Source organism: Mus musculus, chromosome 13 (assembly GCF_000001635.26).
Source record: "Mus musculus strain C57BL/6J chromosome 13, GRCm38.p6 C57BL/6J".
Classification (NCBI taxonomy): domain Eukaryota; kingdom Metazoa; phylum Chordata; class Mammalia; order Rodentia; family Muridae; genus Mus; species Mus musculus.
The window spans coordinates 67,772,831-67,796,593 of NC_000079.6; the positions used below are offsets into that span (position 1 = coordinate 67,772,831).

The window sequence follows — 23,763 nt, forward strand, 5'->3', positions numbered from 1 at the left end:
TTGAAGAAAAAGAGTGCACGATTGTTTGCATGTTCGTCTACTGGGAATTGACATGTCTCTTCCAGGACACTGCTTATATGGAAGAAAATGATATAGTAAATAATTGAAAACACGTAATTCCTTAAATGTTTTCTGACAGAAATATTAGAATATTGAGGAAGAATTTATAATCTGCAGATACTGGGCTTCATTTAAAGCTCAGTTAAAACTGCACTGTGAAACATTTTCATTAACATGAGTCCTCCGTGCCTCATGCCATTGAATTTATAACAATCCCACTAAAGTGAAGGATGTATGCTTCCAACACAGACAGACTAAACACACAAAGAACAATGAAGTGGTTCTAAGCTATACAGCAACCTGCCTAAATTTTTTTTTCTGTAAAGAATATGAAACTCACTGTTGAAAAACAAATACTCCCATGAGACCTTGTACAGAGTGAGGAAGTTGCACGTTGATGCTGAGATAGGAATTCTCTATAGATACAATGTGTACCTAGGAACACAAGGTGGCTGTAATTCTCCAGCATCACGTCCCTGTACAGATCCCACTGAGCAGGCTCCAGGCATTCCCACACCTCTGCAGAGAAATCAATGGCCATATCCCATAAGGATGGCATTTCCTGAAATAAAGAGCAATGAATGATATCACAGTTTAATAAATTAAAATTAATAATAATATGAATACCAATAGGCATTTTGATAAGTAGGTCTCATGATCAATTGGAACAAATTAGGGTCATTTGAGTAGGACAAAGCATAATTGAGAAATTACCTCTATATGATATTATTTTCTTAATGTGAATATGAAACAACCCAGCCTATTGTGGATGGTGCACCCCCTGGGCAAGTGGCTCTATATGGTACTGGAAAGCAGGCTGAGCAAGTCATGGTACACAAGCCAGTAAACAGCATTCCTCTCTGGCCTCTGCTCCAGTTCCAGCCTCCAGGTTCCTCTCCTGATTTCCCTCAGTGATAGACTGTTACCTGAAGTTGTAAGCTGAAAGGAACCCTTTCTTCTCCAAGTGGCCTTTCCTCATGGTCTTTATTACAGCAATAGAAACCCTAACACAGACATCATGTGCCCATGGACACAAATCTAGATTCTGTGTAGAAATGCTTCTTACACTGGTAATAATCCTCAGCCCTTCCTGAAGTGGTCACATGATCTCACACTGGCCCCCATCTTCATGGAAAGCAAAGACAGAAGATCCTCTAAGCCCACGTGGAAACTTTCCTTTCAAGACAGGTAACACATGAGTGTATCCACGTTAAGACCACACATTTAGTGTCATATACTTGTATGATACACCACAAAAATCATGGTGAGGGCACTCATCAACACATGATACACACAGTCACGAATGTGAAATGTGAAGGAAACAGATTTGATGCAATGCCTGTGGCTCTCTTCTGGGGATCTAGACTTGTACAGCATTCAGATTGATGCAAATGATAGTGTAACAAAGTACATGATATGGAGCAGCAGAAGGGTAGGACAAGGAGAGAATTCATAGAGAAAACATATATCTGAAGAATTTAATAATCAGCAAGTATAGCAATAGCAATATTTTTTAATATTTAAAATACACTAGGTATCACTCTGCTCTTATTTTCATTTACATCTTCTACTTTTTTCCTCAAACAGATACTGATGTGCTTGCAATATTGCTAACGACTATTTGACACCTATGCCTCAGAGTGCTGTAGCTAAGAATTGTAACTGCTAATACTATGATTTTCTTATTTCAAAGTTTTCTGTAATTCACAATTTCTGTTTCCCATACATTATTGAGCAAAGTAACAAAATAACGTATGAGAGTAATATTATTTGTCCTGTTTATTAAAGCATGAAAAATGTTAAGAATTCACATGTGTTAATTAAACTATTTATTTGTTTACTTGAACCGCTTTACCCTCTTGCCTCTCCTCCCAGTCCTTCCCACCCATCTCCCCCTTTCCACCCATTCCTCCTCACTTTCTCATCAGCAAAAGGGAGGCCTCCCATGGAAATCAACAAGGTTTGGCATATCAACTTGCAGTAAGACTAGGCTCATCTCCTATTGAGGCTAGACGGGCAGCCCAGGAGAGGGAAAGGGTCCCAAAGGGAAAAGAATAAGAGACAGACCCTGTTCCCACTTTAGGAGTCCCATATGAAGACCAAGCTACACAACTATTACACATGTGCAGAACATGGGATAAACATCACATACACCAGTCTTCCCCACAGGTCTCCCTCTGTCCCTGGAACTTGAACTGAAGTCAACTAAAACAAGAATACTGTCCATCCATAAGTACAGAAGGGACCAGATCTCCCCTTGCCTAAATGTATTGAGAAATAACAGCTCCGCAGCTAAAAACAGGCTTCCAGAGCAAAGCTGACACTTGAGCTCCAACACTACCTCTGGCCAATGATAAATCAGAAACCCACCCAGGCAACCCTTTATCTTCCAAGCTTCTCCATTCCTGAAGCACCAAGCCTGATCTCCCAAAAGCACAAGGAGGATTAAGGCAGCAAGATGCCTTTTATGAGGTTCCTAGCATTAACCTCATAGCCTTTCCCCCATCTCTGACCTGCATGCAGATGGGGCCCAGGCTAGCTCAGCACAACACCTCCAAAAGGTTTACATTAACCCCCTCCTCTGCTCCCTTCATGCCCGGATTACACCACGCCCTGCACACTTTCTTCAGCCTGCTAAGGTTACACTGCCCCCTTGACCAACCTCTGTTTCAGAGCTGCATGCGACAGCGAGCACGGGGGGGGGGGGGGGGGGGGAACTCCTGTCGGAACTGCTGAAGGACTCACATGTGCTTACCAAAAACTGAATGGCTGTTTCCAGAGTAGATCCTTGGGTCATCAGAGTCAGGGAGACTACATTTCCCAGCAATAGCCACCACAGCTCTTAAACAGAGAGACTGTCCTACAGGGTCTAATCATTTGGACAGGTTTGTAATAGAGCATTCACATGACCTGAAAGTTTGGGTTAGAACTGTCCCGTCCAGCAGAACTTAGTTATTCCGTAGGTCGAGGAGGCCCGGGGCCTGCAAGAGAAATGAGCGGAGAAAGGGAAGCGAGACCAAGCAGAAAATTGTCAAGGTCTGTTTAATGAAGGCAAAGAGCCAGGTTATAAGCACACAATGAGAAAAAATTGGGGAGGGGTCGAGGGGGTATAATAAAACACAGAGAACGGGATGGACATCTGGGGCGGATGCTGATTACAGGACTCTTGCAACTTAACTTGGAATGTCGGCCCTAAAACTGTCCTGGGCGGCCTTCAAACATTCTGCAATTTATCTTGGAGTGCCAGCCCTGACCTCACAGTCCCAGGAAGCCATCAAACTTCTTGTAGCTATCTTGGAGTGCCATAAACAGTCCCAGGCACCAAACGGAGACATGGTGGAGGAGGTGAAGCTGCCTTAATCTAAGCAGTTCTAGGCGCCAAGTGAAGGAGGGAGTGAAGCTGGCAGGCTCAGGTGCCAGGTGGAGGCAATGAAAGAGGGGGTGACATAATTCCCTTCAAAGGGTCAGCCGGATCTTTAGGGTGAGAGTAATTGCGGGACCTAGTTTCCCACGGTTTGGTCTCTCACATAGAACCTCTTTTGTAATGTTTTTTTGTTTTGTGGACAAACAGATGAAAAGGTTTGAGATGTCTGGAAATTCTAGACGTGCAGCTGAAGTAAGATTTGTTTTTAAAGCCATGGATGTTGTTTGTTTTAGTCTTAGGCTAGGTTAGGGACACAGTGCCCCATTTTGTGCTGGTGTATAGTGGCCTTGCTCTTTCCACAACCTCTGGTATCTAGAGGCAGTAATGCATGGCTACACCTAGGAACTCTGGAACCTGTCTCTCATTCTTTGGAGCTGGGATCTGAAGGATTACAGCAATCCTGCTCTAGAAAAGGCTCCTTTTGCCTCCTGTCAGCTGATAGCCAAATGGGTAACCTCTGATATGTAACATTGGGCTAAGCCAACATTCTGTAGCCCAAGGTCTGTAACTCTTGTAGCAATCCCTCAGTGGCTCTTTTTATAATTTAGTTTAGTTTTAGAGGCTATAGAAGGTCATTTGCAAATTGGAAGAGTGTGGTCCTTGGAAACCTATAACACAAGGGCAGGAAGTCACCACTTAGTGGCTCTTCATACAAGGTCAGAGAATTTTTAAATCCCTGGGGATGCCTAGTTCAGCTAAGTTGCCCACTGTAACCTTCCTCTGGGTCTGTCTATTTAAAATAAAAAATAAAAATAAGATAAATACATTCTTACTTCAAGGAGGAATAACTGGGACACAGGTAAAAAAAATCTTAAAGCAAAACAAAGCTTCAAAAATTTTAAATATGTCAACATCTAATTATCTGGGATTCACTTATCTTCTGGGATCCTCCAAGGGGCATGGGTCACTTCTCTGGCTCCATTCTCTGCAGCACACAGAGCTTGTCTTCCACACTTGGGCTAGCTAGCTCTACTCCACACCTACTGCTGTTCTTGATGGTCATCCTTTTTTTTTTTTTAATTTTTTATTAGGTATTTAGCTCATTTACATTTCCAATGCTATACCAAAAGTCCCCCATACCCACGCACCCCCACTCCCCTACCCACCCACTCCCCCTTTTTGGCCCTGGCGTTCCCCTGTACTGGGGCATATAAAGTTTGCGTGTCCAATGGGCCTCTCTTTCCAGTGATGGCCGACTAGGCCACTTGATGGTCATCCTATGGTACAGGCATATCCAAAATGATGTGGTCTTCTGCTGCACGGACTCTTCCTTCTGATAGTGCTTTGTGCTTTGGTTTCTGACATGATGCTCCCAGGAATAAATATTCCTGCTAGGAGTTAGGAGGACTCAATACTCTGTAATGCCAATCTGGCTTTTTCCAATGAACTCACTTGATAGTCCTAGGAAGCTATTTCTGATAGCCTTGCATCCAGGGAAGAATCGTTCCTCTGTCCTGATTTGGAGGAACTGAGGGAAGTTTGAGGCATATGCTCTTGACTTTCTAACCATTGTCATATAGGAATAATTTCAGGATCCGAAAAGAAAGGAAACTGATGATGGCAGATCAAGCAAGCCTCTGCATGGGGAATTCCAATCGATGATGGAACAGGAGTCATTGCACACACAGTATGATCCCTGGAACTGTGTCCCTCCACTTGGGAGAGGAGCAGGGGAAGTAAGCATGAGCTCCTAGCACACCTGCTAGTGAATACTGTTGGGTTTGGGGTGGAAGCTGAGAAAACTCACTTCAGATATGAAAACTTAAAAAATGAAGCTTTATTTTCAGAGCCTCGAGGAGGCAGTCACTTTGGAATCTGAACTGCCTCCCAAAGGGAGTTTGAACAACATTTTTAAAGGATGGGAACACAAAACAGGGGGGACCAGGGGAGGGGAGCTGCACTTTTAACCAATTGTATTTTGACATTATGGGTTAAACAAAGGAGTACCATTGGAGACTGGGCGGTATCCAGGGCACTTGGCTTCAAGGTCCTTAATTCGTTCTCCTAGACATTAGGTCTGGAGTGGTTAGGAGCTTAGAGTGCTAAGGAGACAAAGGACTGGGTCAGCTGTATGTAGTATATATGTGTGTGTGTAAAACCATGGTTTAAATAATAGCAATCTCTCTCTCTCTACACACACACACACACACACACACACAGCTGTTAACAAATTAAGAAAACATTTGGAAAAGTGAGTGATAGCTGTTCTTTACGGGCCTGGGAACATGAACTTGTATGACCCTGCCAGCAAGATGGAGAAGTTGCCCTTGAGATGGCTGGACTCAGACAACTGTTTAAAACAGAAGCTATTCAGCTATACGGAAGTCCCCAGCTCCCCTAGGGCCTGGAACTATGAATTTAGTTTCTCTCTAGAATTTAATGAAATCTGAAAGTGAAATCGTCATAGTACTTAGAATACGTTTCTTTTCTTGTCCCCAACAATACTTGCCTGCATTCATGAAAAACCAGGTAGAAGAGGATGAAGCTCTTGTATAGCACAAATTAGTGGATGAACATGTGTGCACTCTACTTACAGACAGACCAAAAAAAGATCCTGAGATAAATTCAGGATTTCTTCGTAAGTTAACATCAGAGAGCTGGATGTTTAACTTTGTCCAATGATTTAAAACAGCTGTGTCCCTGATCCATGCCCTTCACTGTATGGAAGTTTCCAGTGTTCACATGAAAACGTTATCCAGTTGTGGAGTCTTATCCATGTATGGCTCACACAGGTGAACAAGGAGTAGTTATGCATATGTAATGCTTGGTATTAAGCCAAGCCTCCACTGTAGTCAAGGGCTTTACCCCTTGCTCCCTAACCCTACTTGTACATTGTATTTTGAAACAAGGTCTCTTTATTTGGCCCAGGTTAGCCTTGGATTTGGGATCCTCCTGTCTTAAGTTCCTGAGCAGTTCGACTACAAGGAAGGTCACATATAGTTATTTTATAGTAATATTGAATCAGTGTGAACTTTACATGTAGAAGATTCCATAATAAGTACACTTTTGAGTTTAAATCGCAACATATTGAACAGAAATAAGTTGCAAACCTATTAAAGGTTACTGCCAAAGGCTCAATTTACATTTAAACGTGTCCTGTACTGAATTCAGCATTTCCCCCCCCTCTCTGTGTAGCCCTGGCTGTCCTGGAACTCACTCCATAGACCAGGCTAGCCTCGAACTCAGAGCCTGTCTCTGCCTCCCAAGTGCTGGGATTAAAAGCTAGCGCCGCCACCACTGCCCGGTTTAAATTTAGCATTTTAAAAGCCAACTGGCTCCCTGTGGTTGTACCAGGACACAAACTGACTGCTTCCTCCCAACCCCTTACACTCTAAGGGATTTCTTTCGCATAGAGTTGTGGGAAATGTAGTCTTGCCCATATGACGTCACAAGGAGCCAGTCAGGAAACCACGTTTCTACTCTCGGTCTGCATAGTTGCATCTTTCCCAAAGTTGAGCAAGAAAAAGGTCTTGCTCAGTACTCGGTTTGCATCTCTCACATGGAGGTTCGTCCAGGGTGCAACGCTGCCCTGCAGGCGTGAGGGTCCGCGTGGTGATGGGTCCGGAATGGATGGCGAGGGTTTGTGGATGGGAGGTGGGAAGAAGCGGACTTGGGGGTGCTGTGCTGACCTAGGCTGGACCAACCCCACGTTGGATCCAGGTCAGAGCTGCGGAAAGGGCAATGGGGTCGGCTCTGAGAGTGACCGTTTTGCTTGCACGAGGCTACTGCTGGAGTCCACCCTGCGCAGGAGAGCTGGCTCAGGACCCAGGAGTGAGAACTGCTGGAAGTCCTGGCAGGTTTCACCCTGACTGGTGTCTGATGACAGCCTGAGGCTATGACTGGGAGCGCACTCTCCTGCTTGGCTGGGGAAACTCTGCTCTCTAGCTGACTCAGGCTCACATGGTTGTAGTCAGATTTCTCAGGAAATCTAGAACCAACTGGGTGTGTGGTGCTTTCTTTACTTTATAGCTGGCCCAGGACTCTTGGAGTTGACAAAAGTTCATAACCTTGTTTATTTGCAAGTGAAGGGAGTTTTGGGAGGGCGGTTGGTGTTTGGAATGTTGGTTCCATTTTCTTGGTAATGAACTGTTAGATTTATGAACTATTTTGAATAGAAGTCCTTCGCGATCACTGTTGTGACGTCAACCCCAAGACTAACACTCCTATATGAATGAGGGCAGAATAGTCCCTTAAAGGGAAAGATTTGAGTTTTGTGTCAACCAAGTAGTTCACTCTGTAGTGTAGAGTGAAAAGTACTAGAAAATAATAGATCAGCCAGTACCTTCGGAGACTGCGTTTGGACTCCTTTTCAAAATGGAGAAACAAATTGGTGTGAGAATAGGCGTGGGTACAGGGCTGTTGGTTACAGGTGAGAGGGGGCTGAAATGTCTCTGGGGGAGGAAATAATACTGCATCCTAAGAGGTCGGTCTTCATCGCTCTTTAATGGCCAGCTGTTCTGTCTTTGCATATCATCTGCAGTGTCTAAACTCACCTAAACCAACTCTTATCGAAGAATGTGGCATCTAGGTTCCCTAACCCTCCCCAAACAGTTCTAGACAAACTCACCCAAGTACTTACAGTGTGTCAGAGAGACAAAAAGATGGAATTGAGGAGCTCTGATCACTCAGGGCCCTGTGACTGGCACCTTGTAAGCACCTTAATGAAGCCAGCCTTGAACTCCTAATCCTCCTGCCTCTACCTCCCAAGGACTAGGATTATTGGTTTGTGCCACATTGACATGGCAGGACCTACAAGGTCAGAGGATATCTTCTGGGAGTCATTCTCCCTTTCCACCATGTGAGTTCTGGGTATTGAACTCTGTTATTAACTGACAGAGTTTCTGGCAGTCCGTATTTACCCATTCAGGTATCTCTCCAGCCCTATTCATGGCTATTGTAACATTTTTATTTGAAAGTATTACTAAGGAAGACAAATATTGCCTCTGCTGGAAACCTTCACATTGAGTGTTAGCTGTCAAAATGTTTGACTTTCAGCTGCTGAAAAGCTTCAAACTCAAGTGAGGGGATCTCTCTTCCCAGATCTTAACTTCTCCTGTCTTTCTATTCTACTTCATTTACATGTAGTCAGTAGAAGACAACCATACTATGCAGCAGACTCCAGGATACAGGACACCTCCACTCCCAAAGCCCAGTCTGAAGGTGTGGTTTGAATGGTGCCCCTGGGCTCTTCTTTGAATGCTTTGTCTCCATTTGGTGGAACTGCTTGAGAAGGAGTCGTAGGCGTGGCCTTGTTGGAAATATGTCACTTGGGACAGGCTTTGAGATGTCAGAAAGACTCCTACCCTCTCTCAGAGCTCTGCCTCTTGCTTGTGGATCAAGATGTGAGCTCTCAGCAATTCCTGCTAGCATTTCACTATTCTGGACTGTAATCTTCTGAAACCATAAGCCCAGTAAAAATCTTTTATAAGTTGCCTTGGGTGCTGGGCAGTGGTGGCTTACATTTTTAATCCCAGGACTCAGGAGGCAGAGGCAGATGGATCTTTGAGTTCCGGTCCAGCTTGATCTACAGAGCAAGTTCAGGATATCCAGGACTGTACAGAGAAACCCTGTCTCAAAACAACACCCCCACCCTACCCCGTTAAAAAAGTTGTCTTGGTTGTAATGTTTTATTACAATAGAAAAGTTATTAAACCAAGAAGGTGTATGTGCAAACGTATAGGTGGGCTTTTCTTATTGCAACCAGCATAACTGTACCCTCAGGATTTCACAGTGATGTTAGTCCATCAACCTTCCAACAATCCTCTTTTAAAGTAGATGATCTATAAATAGTTCTTGTGATGTAGATGATCTATACATAGCTCTCATGATGCTGTGGAACTGCCACCACAAAAGAATGGTAATTGACACTAAATAAAGAACAAAGGACAAGACTGTGTCTCTTACACCATAAATTGATTGGATAGATTTAATTAGATAAATTTAATATAAAAGATTAAGCTAAATATCTGAAACTAGGTGAATGACCCCCAACCTTTAGAGTGAGCTCATCTATGTAACAAGATAGTGAGGTGTAGGTAGACGTAAAGGCCTGTGATGGAAGTGCCTCTGCAGATCAGACATTTAGTTGAATTATCATCCTATCTATTGATACATGGATCAATAAAATTCCTAAATTATATCTATATAAATTTTATTGAAGTGATAATTCCCAAAGAGGCAGTTCTTTAGAACAGAATATAACCTTATATAGTGTGTTGACAAACACCCCTGGTTGGATCAAAATTAACGATCAATAAAGAAAGCATATTGACCCAACAAACAGCCTCATTTTAATTCCAACACTCAAATAGCAGGTAAGTATTTTAGACTATATTAATCTATTATATTTATAGATGGTATACTCTTAATATGTATAACAAGATGAGTCAAATGCTCATTAATTTTTAACAACTTTATAGACCAAGTGTGTAATTTCATTTGTACATTCAAAGTAATGTTAACTGCACATAAAAGACCAATTAGATGAAGATTTTAAAAAGCAAACAGAATGTAACAAATGGCGACCTTGCCTGTTTACCACAAATCATATCTCTGGCATTATCAGTGTTAGGTGCACCTCCTGCCAGGGTGCCATTGCCAATCCTGACCAAGCCAAGAATGTGTAGTTTTAGTTCCGTAGTTAAGGACTTGTATGAACCATGACAGGAGTTTATCTCTAAGTCAGTGGAATGACAGCTTCATAAACAGGCTAAGAGAAACAATCAGACAAGAAGACCCTATGAAGTTTTAACTTATTAATCCACCATATACCCCCATATTCCTAAAAGAACTGATAATCAGAGTTAGCCTTCCATCTCTAAAGCCTGTGTGGTCAGGACATGAACCTATGCCCAAAGCCATCAGCTACACAACTGGAAAGCAATGGTACACTTGCAAACTCTATGGCATCTTGGCTCACTTTCAGAGGACAAGTCCTGTTTGTGGTGAAACTAGAGAGAGAAGATACTTAAAAAGAAGTTGAAATTGAGGCATTTGCAGGACTGAGGATCAGTAAATGAGGTGGGGTGGTTGGAACTAGCTAGTACTGTCTCTGGGTCTCTGTGCATTACTGAAATCAGGGCTCCAGTGTATGGCCCCGACTCCACTGTGGCTACAGTATTCTACTGTGGTACTCCTCACCATAGCTTCTTCCTGTGAGAATGCATGCAATGTGTGGTGTACTATGCAAGCATTCCACACTAAATACATATTTTTGTGAATTCCTAAATTTTACAATTTATTTTCATAAAATTACCTTTATTTAAGTTTTGGAACTTATGTCATTCTCTTTCTTTAAAGAGGATGAATTCATGAGATATCATTTCATTTCAAGGTATTTAATATCAGGCACCTATGTCAGAACCATTTCTATCTATAATTTCATCTTCTTCAAAATTTAGAATTGTGACTGCAAGTATGTTGACTATTCGGTATTTATGTTATTAATTTTTGCTATTGATTTCATTTAATTTCAGAAACTGCTGTCATTCAGAGATGTGGCCATTGATTTCTCTGCAGAGGAGCGTGAATGTCTGGACTCTGCTCAGTGGAATTTGTATAAGGAAGTGATGTTGGAGAATTACAGCCACCTTGTGTTCCTGGGTAAGGATCACTTCCATTGTGAACTCTTATTTCACTGTCAAAAGGAACTGCCTCCATTTGTAGGGTAACTCATGTTGGAGAGTTTGTGCCTTCCAACAATGTAGCTCATGTGCCTGCCTTTAAAGAGAAAAAGATGGAATGTGATGGGGCTAAGAAATATTTTAGAGTATGCTTAGCCTGTTTGTGGAGGTATGCACCCTCCATTGTAGTGGCCTTGTTAGTAGCTCGGTAGCAGGAGGCTGGAACACATGTTAGAGAAAATGCCTCATCCTTCTGCGTTAATACTTTTCCTTGTAATGAGGCTCAAGGAATCGCAGGTTGTAAATGACTCCTAAGAATATCATCTTTCAGGAAGTGTGTTAATCATAGAATTTTCTGCAGTTGTTCATAATCTCTTCCCATATATGCATAGAACTAAGTCCAAATGTTAATTTCCAGGAGAAAAGAGCCAAGCATCTTATTCCCCTTTCCAAACAGGTCTTGCTTTCTCCAAGCCACACCTGATCACATTTCTGGAACGACGACCAGAGCCTTGGAATGTGAAGACACAGGCAAGTGTAGGCACATACCCAGGTATGTAGGGATGGCTGAATCAGTGCAAAAATACAAGATAAAGCATGGTTTTCCTGTAGTAGAATTTTATCTGTCCAATTAATTTAAAAATTAGTACAAGAAGCCTGCGATTGGACAGGGAAAAGGGAGGCAGAGGTAAGAGTTGCTGAGTCAGGGAGCAACACAGGAAAAGAGAGGAGGAAGATGGAGGATGAGCAGGGAGATTCAGATTCCATGTGGCTTTAAATAGCCACAGGGAGCTATACTATTATATAAGAATAGAATAATTGGGAAAATTATTGTCTAATCTAGGTGGGCTGCTTCTTTCATTATCAATTGACTTTTTTGTCTGTTGTATCCTGCTAAGTGAGTATTTCTCAAAATGCTAGGTGCTAACTTTATTAGCTATTCATTGATAGATATGCTGCCTTTAGCAGAGCTTCTGTCCTACACCCCCCCCCCCCCCGAGACTGGGTTTCTGTATGGCCCTGGCTGTCCTGGAACTCACTTTGCAGACCAGGCTGGCCTCGAACTCAGAAATCCACCTGCCTCTACCTCCAAGTGCTGGGATTAAAGGCGTGTGCCACCACTGCCCGGCTGCTTCTGTCCTTTAAAAGCAAATTAGAGAATTTTCCTGATTTGGTATCTCCTTTAGGTGTTTATTTTATTGTATTTAAAGCATAACACTGATGAATTTCAAGTATGTTGTTTCATCTTGTTAGGTACATTCTAGGTAGTTTATCTGTATATAAAATTTTATAGCTTTGAGAAGTGAAACACTATATGTATAAAAATGTTCTGTTTCTGTCAATGTGTTCACCCACCTAGTGTGTTCATCCTTCTGGTGTGTTCACCTGCTCAGTGTGTTCACACACACCCCTGTGTGCTCACTGGCCTCCCCAGTGTGTCCACTCCCCACCTGTTCGTTAACCCACCTAGTGTGTTCACCTCTAACCCCTGTGCACACCCTCCCAGTGTGTTTACCTGTCTAGTGTATACACCTCCCTGGTGTGTACACTCACTCCGTGTTCTCACCCACCCTGTGTGTTCATCTGTCCAGTGTGTTGAAGTCACCACTTGATTGCCAGTCTCACAAGTTTTGCTACTTTGAGTTTCTATGTAAGACCAATAATACATAATTGACTTCATAGTGTGGACTTTTCATTTAGCATAATGCCCTCATGTAGATGGTATGACTGGCTTCGCTATTTAGGTTAATAGTATTCCATTATTTGTTCTACAATGTGTTCATATTCACACCTCAGTGGTAGTTTACGTAGTTTTAATTTACTACACTTTTGAATCATGCTGAAGGATTACTGATGTATGAATGTCTGTAGTTTTCCATCTATGTGGTTCATTTTCTTAAAAAAAAATTACTTATTTTTATACCATGTGTATTAGTGTTTTGGCTGAATGTATATCTGTGTGAAGGTGTCAGATCTCCTGGAACTGGAGTTATAGTCAGTTTTGAGCTGTCATGTGGGCGCTGGGAATTGAACCCAGGCAGTTTGGAAGAATAGCCAGTGCTCTTTGGCTGACGAGGCATCTCTCTAGTACCCATTTATGCGATTCTTAATTATATTTAAATTTGTAACCATGAGTGAAAACTGTGCATATTAAAGGTAATCATTGATGAATTAAAGTATGCCGATATGCTTTTAGTGATTCCTCAACCTCTGCTCAACAGGATCAAAACCCTATCAGTGTAAACAATGTGGGAAGGCTTTTGGTTGGAAATCACTGCTTGTTCAGCACCAGAGAATTCACACAGGAGAGAAACCCTACATATGTAAAGAATGTGGCAAAGCTTTTAACTATTCCTCCACCCTTAAACAGCACCAAAGAATTCATACTGGAGAGAAACCTTACAAATGTGAAGTGTGTGACAAAGCTTTTAAATATTCCTTCAGTTTTAAACAGCACCAAAGAATTCATACTGGAGAGAAACCTTACAAATGTGAAGTGTGTGGCAAAGCTTTTAACTGTTCTTCATATCTGGGTAAGCATCAAAGAATCCATACTGGAGAGAAACCCTACAGATGTGAAGAATGTGGCAGAGCTTTTACTAACTATTCAGGACTTACTGTTCACCGAAAAGTTCATACTGGAGTGAAACCATACAAATGTGAAGAATGTGGTAAGGCCTTTAGTGCTCGCACAACGCTCTCTAAACATCATAGAATTCATACTGGAGAGAAGCCTTACAAATGTGATGAATGTGGAAAGACTTTTAGTGTACACTCAACATTTTCTAAACACCAGAGACTTCACACTGGAGAGAAACCTTACAAATGTGAAGAATGTGGCATGGCCTTTATTGGTCGCTGCATTCTTTCTAAGCACCGGGGAACCCATACTGGGGAAAAACCCTACAAATGTAAAGAATGTGGCAAAGCTTTTAACTGTTCTTCTAGCCTTCACCAACACCAACAAATTCATAGGGGAGAGAAACTCTTTAAGTGTGATGACTGTGGGCAGGCCTTTAGCTGTTCATCATATCTGTATAAGCATCGTCGAATCCATACTGGCATGAAACCCTACAAATGCAAGGAATGTGGCAAAGCTTTTAACTGTTCCTCCAGCCGTAACCAACACCAACGAATACATATTTGAGAGAAACTCTACAAATGTGATGAATGTGGCCAGGCCTTTACTTTTGCTTCATACCTGCATAAGCATCTGCGAATCCATATTGGTGAGAAACTCTACAAATGCAAGGAATGTGGCAAGGCCTTTTACTGTTTTACCAAACTTATTTACCACTGGAGAGTTCATACTGGAGAAAAACCGTATAAGTGTGATAAGTGTGGGAAGGCCTTTAGCATTTATTCATCCTTTATGAAGCACCAGTGCATTCATAGGGGAGAAAAACTCTGTAAGTGCAACAAATGTGAGAAAGCCTTTAATAACTGTCATACTCTACCTCGACACCATAGAATCCATACAGGTGAGAAGCCCTACAATTGCAAAGACTGTGGCAAAGCCTTCACTTGTACCACAGGCCTCACTCAACATGAAAGAATTCACGCTGGAGAGAAACCTTACAAATGTGAAGAATGTGGCAAGGCCACATTAATTCTTCTTCAAATCTTAAACATCATTGCTGATTCCATATCGGAGAGAAGTTATACAAATGTGAGCAATGTGGCAAAGCCTTTAAAAATTGTTCAGATGTTATTTGACACAACAGAATCCATAGTAGAGAAAATCCAGATTAGTACAGCCTCTGTTGCAAATCCTTCCATAATGTTATCCCATAATTCAGTACTATAATTCAATACGATAAGGAAGAGAACCCTCAGAATCTCAAGGAATTTACTAACAGTTCAACACTTCTTCAATACTACCAGTTTCATACTGGAGAGATCTTGTAAAAGCCAAGAGAGGGTCTTAAGTATTGAATAATTATTTTATACACATAATCAAAGTTTTACATATGGTAGAAACCCTATCATTTCAAATAACACAGAAAATCCTTTATTCTTCAGAATATAAACAACAGAAATATTGTGAGACACCCCTTCAGTAAAGGTAAGGCCTTTAAGTGAAACTGGATCTTCATCAACTATGAGTCAATTCATACAGAAACTGTACATATGTAACGAATGACTCAGGAAGAACATTTTCAAATACATAAGCCTGAAGAGAGAAAATTTGTTCTAGTAGAAATCATTGTGTAAATAGTGTCTTAATCCTTAACCAATCACTTACATCTAAAGTAGTGGTTCTCAACCCTCCTAATGATGAACCCTTAAAACAGTTCCTCCTGTGGTGGTGACCCCTAACCAGAAAATTATTTTAATTGTTTCTTTGTGACTGTAAACTTGCTAGTTATGAATCAGAATATCTGTGCTTTCTGATGGTCTTAGGCAACCCCTGTGAGAGGGTTATTTGACCCCCAAACAAGTCAAACCCACAAGTTAAAGACTGGAATATAAAAATATTATTGGAGACAAACCCTATGAATTGTATTTGCTGTGCTGGTTAGTTTGTGTTAACTTGAAACAAACTAAAGACACCTAGGAAGAAAGAACCTCAATTGAAGAATTGCCTACTGGTCTGTGAACATGTCCTTGGGATATTTTCTTGATTAATGATTGATGAGGGGAGGCCTGTCCCACTGTTGGTCGTGCTACCCCTGAGAAGGTGGTCCTGGATTGTATAAGAAAGCAAGTTAAGGGACTAGAGAAATGACTCTGATTAACATCACTGGTTGCTCTTGCAGAGGACCCAAGGTCTTTTCCCAGCATCCCCATGGTGGCACCCAACCATTCATAACTCCACTTCTAGGGCATCCAACATCCTCTTGTGAGCACTACAGGCACCAGGAGTGCACATGGTACACAAAATACATACAGGCAAAACACTCATATACATAAAATAAGTAAATCTGAAAAAATTATTTAGAAAGAAACAAAGAATGATAAAGGAAGTAAGTAAGAGACTGGTGGGGAGGGAGAGAGCTGATAGTAAGCTATGGAAAAGCCATCAAGCAGCATTATTTCATGGTCCAGGCTTTAGGTCCTAACTCCAGATTCCTACTTGAGTTTTTGTCTTGACTTCCCTTGATGATGTAACTTGTGAGCTGAAATAAACCCCTTTTCCCCAAAATTGATTTTGGTCAGTGTTTTCTTGCAGCAACAAAAAGCAAACTGGGACAGAAATTGGTACCAGGATCGTAGGATGCTCCTGTGATATTATAAGGGTCCATTGTTCGTCAAAGAATGGTATCCAAGACTCAAATAGCATGCAAAAGCAAGGAGCGTTTTATTCTGCAGAAGAACAGCATGAGGAGATTCCTCCTTCCAAAATGGAGAGACAGCCAAATGAGCTCGCAAGGCTGGATTTAAAGCACGTTAGGGATTCTGGAGTAGGTGAACTCTATCTTACTCAATCTCTGAGGGCATTCCATTACCGGGGCATGGGGGCTAGAACCTGTTACCAGGGAGGTCTGGAAACTTGCCTATCCACTGTCCTTGCTTCAGGCAAGGTGGCTGGGTACTATTTAGTTTCTGACTAGACAACTGATACCTTTTTTTTGTTTGTTTGTTTGTTTTAATTTCTTATTGGTTATTTTATCTATTTACATTTCAAATATTATCCCCCTTCCTGGTTTTCCCTCTAAAAAACCCTATCCTACACCCCCCCCCCCGGCTTCTATGAGGGTGCTCCCCCTCCAACCTCACTACCCTAAATTCCTCTACACTGGGGCATCAAGCCTTCACAAGCCTGGGGTTTTTCTAACTGTACCGCCTGGACTGCTGTCATGAGTCAGCTTGTCTCAATATACCTGGCCATGTGTGGGGGAGAATTATGGAAGCATTTTGAGCTTTGAGCTGGGAAGGCCACTGAATGCTCAGAGCTAACTGAGATGTTAAAGGAGCTTGGAAGATAGGAATGTTGAGATAAATGTAGACAGTGGAAATCTAGCTTGTAAAATTTCAGAGGAAAACGAAGAGAATGAATGGACTCCAATTAGGTCTTCAAATTAAACATGGTTAGGTCTATGTTTTTCTAATGTTTATCAGGGCCGTCTTGGTGATATATTTTATTTATGAACCTGTGATTTTTTGTTTTTGTTTTTTTCAAGACAGGGTTTCTCTGTGTAGTCCTGGCTATCCTGGAACTCACTCTGTAGACCAGGATGGCTTTGAACTCAAAAATTCGCCTGCCTCTGCCTCCCAAGTGCTGGGATTAAAGATGTGCGCCACCACGCCCGGCCGAACCTGTGATTTCTGTTCAGCTGGGCTAAAGAATCAACTTTGGGACCAGCACCACTGAAGTAAAATCTTGGGTCACTAAGACAATTGATGCTCTTTGGCTGGGGCCGAAAACCCAGCTGTGATTAGTAACAGACAGACATCATCCCTTTCAAATTTTCTGCAGTTACATCCTCAAAGTTAACCTCCAATACAGCTTCTGGAGCTGTAGGCCAGAAGGGGTCAATGCTGCATCTCAGGCTGTCATCCAAACTTGGTAATGTGTAAAAGTCTCTCATACGGTACTGATTTTGGTGGCAAGAAAGCTGCAGGACTGAAGGGGTCATGGAGAGCAGCTGAGTCTTGGCATTATGTGAAGTCAGGAGAGGCTATTAGTGAAGATGTAGCATCTATTGTAGTTATAGTGAAACCCCCATTATTAAAGGTGTCATAGAGAAAAACTGAGGCCTAGCAACATGTAGCATGGTTGTAGTCCCTAAATAGGTCAGGAAAGTCCATTGCTGAAGGTTCTGGCTTAGGTACTTGGGAGAATCCAGAATTAGAGATGTCCACACATGGGATGACCATCAAGGACACTAGCATATATAGAGTGGATTAGGCCTGAGCCTACAGGACAAATTGTGTTTCCGGATGGCATAGCAGGACAGATAGTGCTATCTATAGCCTTTCAAACCCATGAAGCTCATGAGTTTGACACTGGACACTGAACTATTTACACTGTTGGCTTTTGGTTTTGCTTTGGTTTAATTGTAATTGTTGTTCTCTCTTGGAACAACAAAGTATATAATTTATTTAGAGTCTATAGAAGCCACAGTTGAGAAACTTCAGATTTTTAAAGTGACCTTGAACTTACAATGTTTGAATTTGTTTAAAGACTATAAGGATTTTAAATGTATACTATGCTAAGGCATAGTATATTGTGATGTTAACATGAGATCTTGGGGATAAACCAGAAAAGAAAGGTTGTAGTGAAAGACCCCCGAAGGGAGACCCTCACTCAGACACTCAAGTCCCAGGACAGCCGCGTACCCAAGAAGACACTGAGACCATACATAAAATGTAGAAGGTAAGATTTAATAAAGTAGCAACATGAAAGCACACAGACCAGAGCTCTGGGGTCGAAATAAAGCAGCAACATGAAAGCACACAGACCAGAGCTCTGGGGTCGAAACTCATACACCTAGTGGCACCTAGTGGTGTAGAGGAGAATCGACGGTCAGCCAAAATTTTTCACAGGCTTATATAGTAAAACTCAAAGGGGGAGAACTGGGCAGGGAAAGTACAAGTTTACATCACTAGGGAGTTCTGCCAAAGGAATCTACGTAACTAAGGAGTCATGTCCTATCATTTGGCAATGTACCCGGTTCATTTTGAGGTTGTTCCAGGAGGCCTTTATCTCAAAAATGTTCTTGGAACAGTTTTTAGTTGGGAGGGTTCGAACTTTAGGGTGAGGAGTTTTGGGGTGAAAAGTTTAGGAGTGTTCCGGGAACAATTTCTAGATGGGAGGGGTCGGGCTCTGGGGTGAAGAAGAGTTCAGTAAAAATTTTTATTCTTCAGTAGTTTAATGGCAATGTATTTGTCATTACTATGAACAAGTTGACAAAGAATCAATGATGCTGGTTAGTTTTTGTCATGTGGACAAAAATTAGAGCCACCTGAGAAGAGACAATTTCAACTGAGGAATTGTTTCTATCAAAATGGCCTACGAGCATGTCTTTGGAGCATTTTCTTGATTAATGATTGGTTTGGGAAGGCCAAGCCCACTGTGGTTTGGACCAACCCTGGGCAGGTGATCCAGGACTGTATAAGAGAGCAAGCTGAGGAAGCCATGGTAAAAGCAGTAAGCAACATTCCTCCGTGTCTCCATTTCACACCCCCAGGTTGCTGCCTTGATCTCCTACTTTGGCTTCTCTTGATGATGGGCTGTAACCTGTTTGTAACCTCCTCCAGCCTAAAGCAGGCTGGTTCAGACCTTTGCCACTGAGGCGGGGCCACCTGCGGTGCAGCTCTTGTGACTAAGTTGGTTTCCTTTCATGTGACACTGCCTACCACGTGACACTGCCTACCACGTGACACTGCCTACCACGTGACACTGCCTACCACGTGACACTGCCTACCACGTGACACTGCCTACCACCTGCTGAGAGGCTGAACAGGTCCTCCAAAATTTTCCTGAGTTAACTGCAACCTGTGCATTTGGCGACTTACTGTTAAAAGGCTGTGTTGACAACTTGGCATCACAACATCAAGAAACTCTGCGTGGCAGGGCATGGGTTTCCCCCCTTTATAAGTGCAGATTTTTATTAAACATTTGAGCCTTGATCAGGAACCTTGTCTTGGCTTCCATTTTTCTCTCGACCGCCTAGTTTCTGTCTTTTCAGCCCCAGTTTGCCTCCCAGGAGTAGCCCCACCCCCACCCCCCATGTGAGCCTCGGGATGGCTCCCAACACCTGTTCGCTGAATAAACCCTTATCTTCCTAAATTGTTCTTGGTCCATGTATTAACCCAGCAGCAAGATAAACTGGGATATAAGCAAAGCATGGAAATATTGCTTGTAATTTATTTGATATGACTGAAAAACTAATTACAGACATTGGAATCATGCAGACATCTCAAGTCTGGTATAAACCTAAATTATTTTATTGGCTCAACTTTGAATACTGAAAGATCACAAATTCAGGATGATTTTTATCAGAACAAGCCTGAGTCCCAAGATTTTTAGAGGTACCCCCCTCCCAGTGAAGACCGTATAGTACATTCTTGGAATATAATTGTTTGAAATTTACTGATTTTTATAAATAAAAGTAAGTAGTTCTTAATGCATTGTCAGTATTGTGTTTGGAATAACATTCTGTCACAGACATTGAAATACTATATGTTAGTAAGATTTGGTTGCTAGTTTTGACACTCCAGCGAGAGAGGGTACCTCAGTGGAAGAATTGCGTCCATTGAACTGGATGTCTGTGGGGCTCTTTCTTAATTACTCCTTGATGTAGGAGGTTCCAGTCCACTCTGGGTGATACCACCCCAGAACAGGTGAGAATAGGGTGTTTGAAAAGGTAGCTAAACAAGAGCTTGAGAGCAAGGCAGTAAGTGGCACTCTTCAGTACTCTTTGACCCAGGTTCCTGTCCTAAATTCCTACCCTGGCTTCCTTGAATGTTGTACTGTAATGTGTAAGACAGAATAAACCCTTTCCACCCCAAGTTGCTTTTGGTCATGGTGTTTATCAAAGAAGCAAAGAGACACACTAGAACATAAGTGTTGTAGGTAACATATTTTAACTATACACCCTTGTAGGTGAAATGAAGTTAGTCTGTTCCTATTGTTAATATCCTCCAAGTAATAACAACTATATGAACCAACCAGTATCCCAGGGATTAAACCACCAACCAACGAGTACACATGGTGGGATCCATGGCTCCAGCTGCGTATGTAGCAGAGGACGGCCTAGTCGGTCATCAATGGGAGGAGAGGCCCTTGGTCCTGTGATAATGCCCCAGTGTAGGGGAATGCCAAAGCAGGGAAGCAGGAGTGGGTGGATTGATGGGTGGATTGGAGTGAGGAAGGGGAATGGAACAGGGGGGTTTCAGATTGGAAACCAGGAAAGGAGATAACATTTGAAATGTAAATTTTAAAAATCCAATAAAAATGTTATAAAATATTCTCCAAGTAATTTGTAGTTTGTTATATTTTCTTTCACATATTTATGCATTGTCTTGTGATACTTTGCAGTCATGAGTTTTATAGAACTAAAGTTGTACCCTAACTGTTTGAGTCTTGAATTACTTTATGTGGAAATTTGCCATAATTTTTAAAAACAGCACCTCTCTGGGCTAGCATGTATATGCATACACATACCCATGCAAACACACACACACACACACACACACACTCGTGAAGACGTACATCTATTTGCTGAGGTTATTTATCCAGTAACTGGTGTTTTTTCTTCAGTCTATTGATGCTAATTCTGTCTCATATAACTGTTATGTATCATTTAATATATTATGTGCTTTACATCATTTTTAAAGTAGGGCTTATTTCACTGGCTAATATTATTTAGTGTTTTTCCGAAATTGCTTTTTAAAATATGTCAAAGTGAACACATTAAGGTACATATTCATTCCATGTTACATCTCATCATTTTCTTCTCAACAGAATAACTGTCTTTCCCATTTTTGTCCATATTTCTCCTCACAATTTGGTAAGGTACATTGTAATATTTAATGATTTTGTGGAGAGTATTCAAGTAGAGAAATGGGAAGCCTTTAGAAATTGGCTGGATCGTTGCAGAAGCAAAACAAATGTTCCATTAAAAGTTGCTAAAAACTCAACTGGGGTGGTGGTGGCACACACTTTTAATCCTAACACTTGGGAGGCAGAGGCAAGTGGATCTCTGTGACTTCAAGGCCATCCTGAGTACTCACTCAGACCTTGAACTCTTTTTCATATAATTCACTTTTTATTTCTCATTTTGTAAAAAAAAAAAAAAAAAAAAAAAAAAACTTAAAGTCTGACTTTGAGGCATACTCTGGAAATTGTGAAAACCTCATGGATTTATTCAACAAATTATGATTTGCTACATTTCCTGAGAAAAATGAATACATAATGGATGTGAATAAGGCTCAGAACGTCATCCAATGGATAGCCTGATAACATTCAAAAAGATATAAATGTTTATTCTATGGGCTATACCAAGAAACTATCTTAATTGATTAAACAATCGCATTGTGTGAGTGCACAGATTGTGGAAGGTCAGAAACAGCCCTGGAGCAAGTTGTGAGCACAGGATCTTATTTATGGAGAGACGCTATCTGATGGAAAGTGTGACCAAGGACCATCCTGGCAGATCCAGATACTATGAACAGATACAAAAAGGCACTAGCAGGTTTTCTAGAGAGTGAAACATTTCAATCTGCTGTGGTTGTCAGTGGAAAGGCAGGAGATGTGACTGACAGGTGAGATGGGCCAGATTGAACATTTTATCTTAAGGGATGAATTCAGGGTTTCCACGCCTGGGCAGGGGTTTGTTTTTGTTTTTGTTTTTGTTTTGTTTTGTTTTTGTTTGTTTGTTTCCAGAACAGACATTGAGTGAGGTTCCAGTTGCTGGGGTAGGTCTGATTTTGTGTTAGAAGTGTTTCTTTGGAGCTGGGCTGACAGGTTTGGACTAGTATAGAGGCTTAAGATCACCATCGACACCACAGACATGGAAAGATAGTGTCAGAAGGAAACTTCAAAAGATCCTTATCATTAAAAAACTTGGAACAACTCAGAAAAAAGAAAACTCTTTCATTCTATTAAATGTATAACCCCCTTTACTATTTCTCTGATTAATGATGTATAAATATTTGTAGTTTTTTCTCAGCCACCCCAATCCACACTAATGGAATGGGACATTATATATCTTACCACTAAGGTGAGAATCATTCATTTTGTTCCTTCCAGATCAATGTCAGAGAAAAAAGTCTACCAGGGATACCACTGGGTGTCTGGTGTGTAATTTAGACATGATAAAACTCTAGGCCCCAGTATAGGGGAATGCCAGAACCAGGAAGTGGGAGTGGGTAGGTTGGGGAGCAGGGGAAGGTGGGAGGGTATAGGGTATTTTTGGAGAAGAAACTAGGAAAGGGGATAGCATTTGAAATGGAAATGAAGAAAATATCTAATAAAAAATTGGGAAAAAAAAACTTAAGCAAGGAATTTGCCATCAGAAATGTGTGTTGTCTTCTTAATGGAGTGATTTTTTTTCTAGTCTCAAAGCTGTTATCTGGGCACCAGGGTAAAGGAGTTAGTTAAAATGTTAAAATGTTAAATGTTAAAATGTTAAAATAGTTAAAATGTTTGTGGGGGTACTGTTGATCATGCATTCTTCCAAGCATTAGATGAGTCTAATTCCAGGTTCTTAGGGTCTAGAATGTCCTACTGTATGCCAGGCACCATTTTGAGAGCTAAGGAAATGACAATAAATAAGACAGACTGCATGCTGCACCTGTATCTCTAGGATTCATTCTCTGTTAGTGAGAAAAAAAGAAACGCAGATAAAATAGTGTGTCTCAGAGCTGTTATTAGGGCACCAGAGTAAAGGAGACCAAATGTTAGTGGATTACTGTTGATCATAAATTCTTCCAAGCACTAGATGATTCTAATCTTAGGTCCTCAGGGTCTAGAATGTCCCACTGTGTGCCAGGCATAGTTTTGATAGCTAACAAGATGACAATAAATAAGACAGGCTGTATCTTGCACCCATATCTTTAGGACTCACTCTCTGTCAAAAACAAGACAAAAGTGTTGTGAGCCGACCAGCGGCTCAAATGAACTGGGTTTCACCTGGGAGGCAAACCGGGGCTGAAAGAGAGGGAAACTAGGCAGACGAGAGAGAAATGGAGCCAAGACAAGGTTCT

The 23,763-nt window shown here is 41.6% G+C and overlaps 1 protein-coding gene across 1 annotated transcript; it reads left to right on the forward strand.

Annotated features, from left to right (window-relative positions):
* The first annotated feature begins 6,862 nt into the window (after positions 1-6,862).
* On the forward strand, positions 6,863-16,252 carry Zfp493 (zinc finger protein 493). The gene is made up of 4 exons (NM_028402.2): positions 6,863-6,989; positions 10,960-11,086; positions 11,564-11,659; positions 13,329-16,252. The coding sequence occupies exons 1-4, from the start codon at positions 6,984-6,986 to the stop codon at positions 14,252-14,254; spliced, it is 1,155 nt and encodes a 384-aa protein (NP_082678.2). The 5' UTR covers positions 6,863-6,983; the 3' UTR covers positions 14,255-16,252.
* The last annotated feature ends 7,511 nt before the right edge of the window (positions 16,253-23,763 follow it).

Coding starts and splice junctions, on each gene's coding strand:
- Zfp493 (NM_028402.2), top strand. Junction 11,087..11,563: donor CAGCCACCTTGTGTTCCTGG/GTAAGGATCACT, acceptor CTTTCCAAACAG/GTCTTGCTTTCTCCAAGCCA. Junction 11,660..13,328: donor AAGTGTAGGCACATACCCAG/GTATGTAGGGAT, acceptor TCTGCTCAACAG/GATCAAAACCCTATCAGTGT.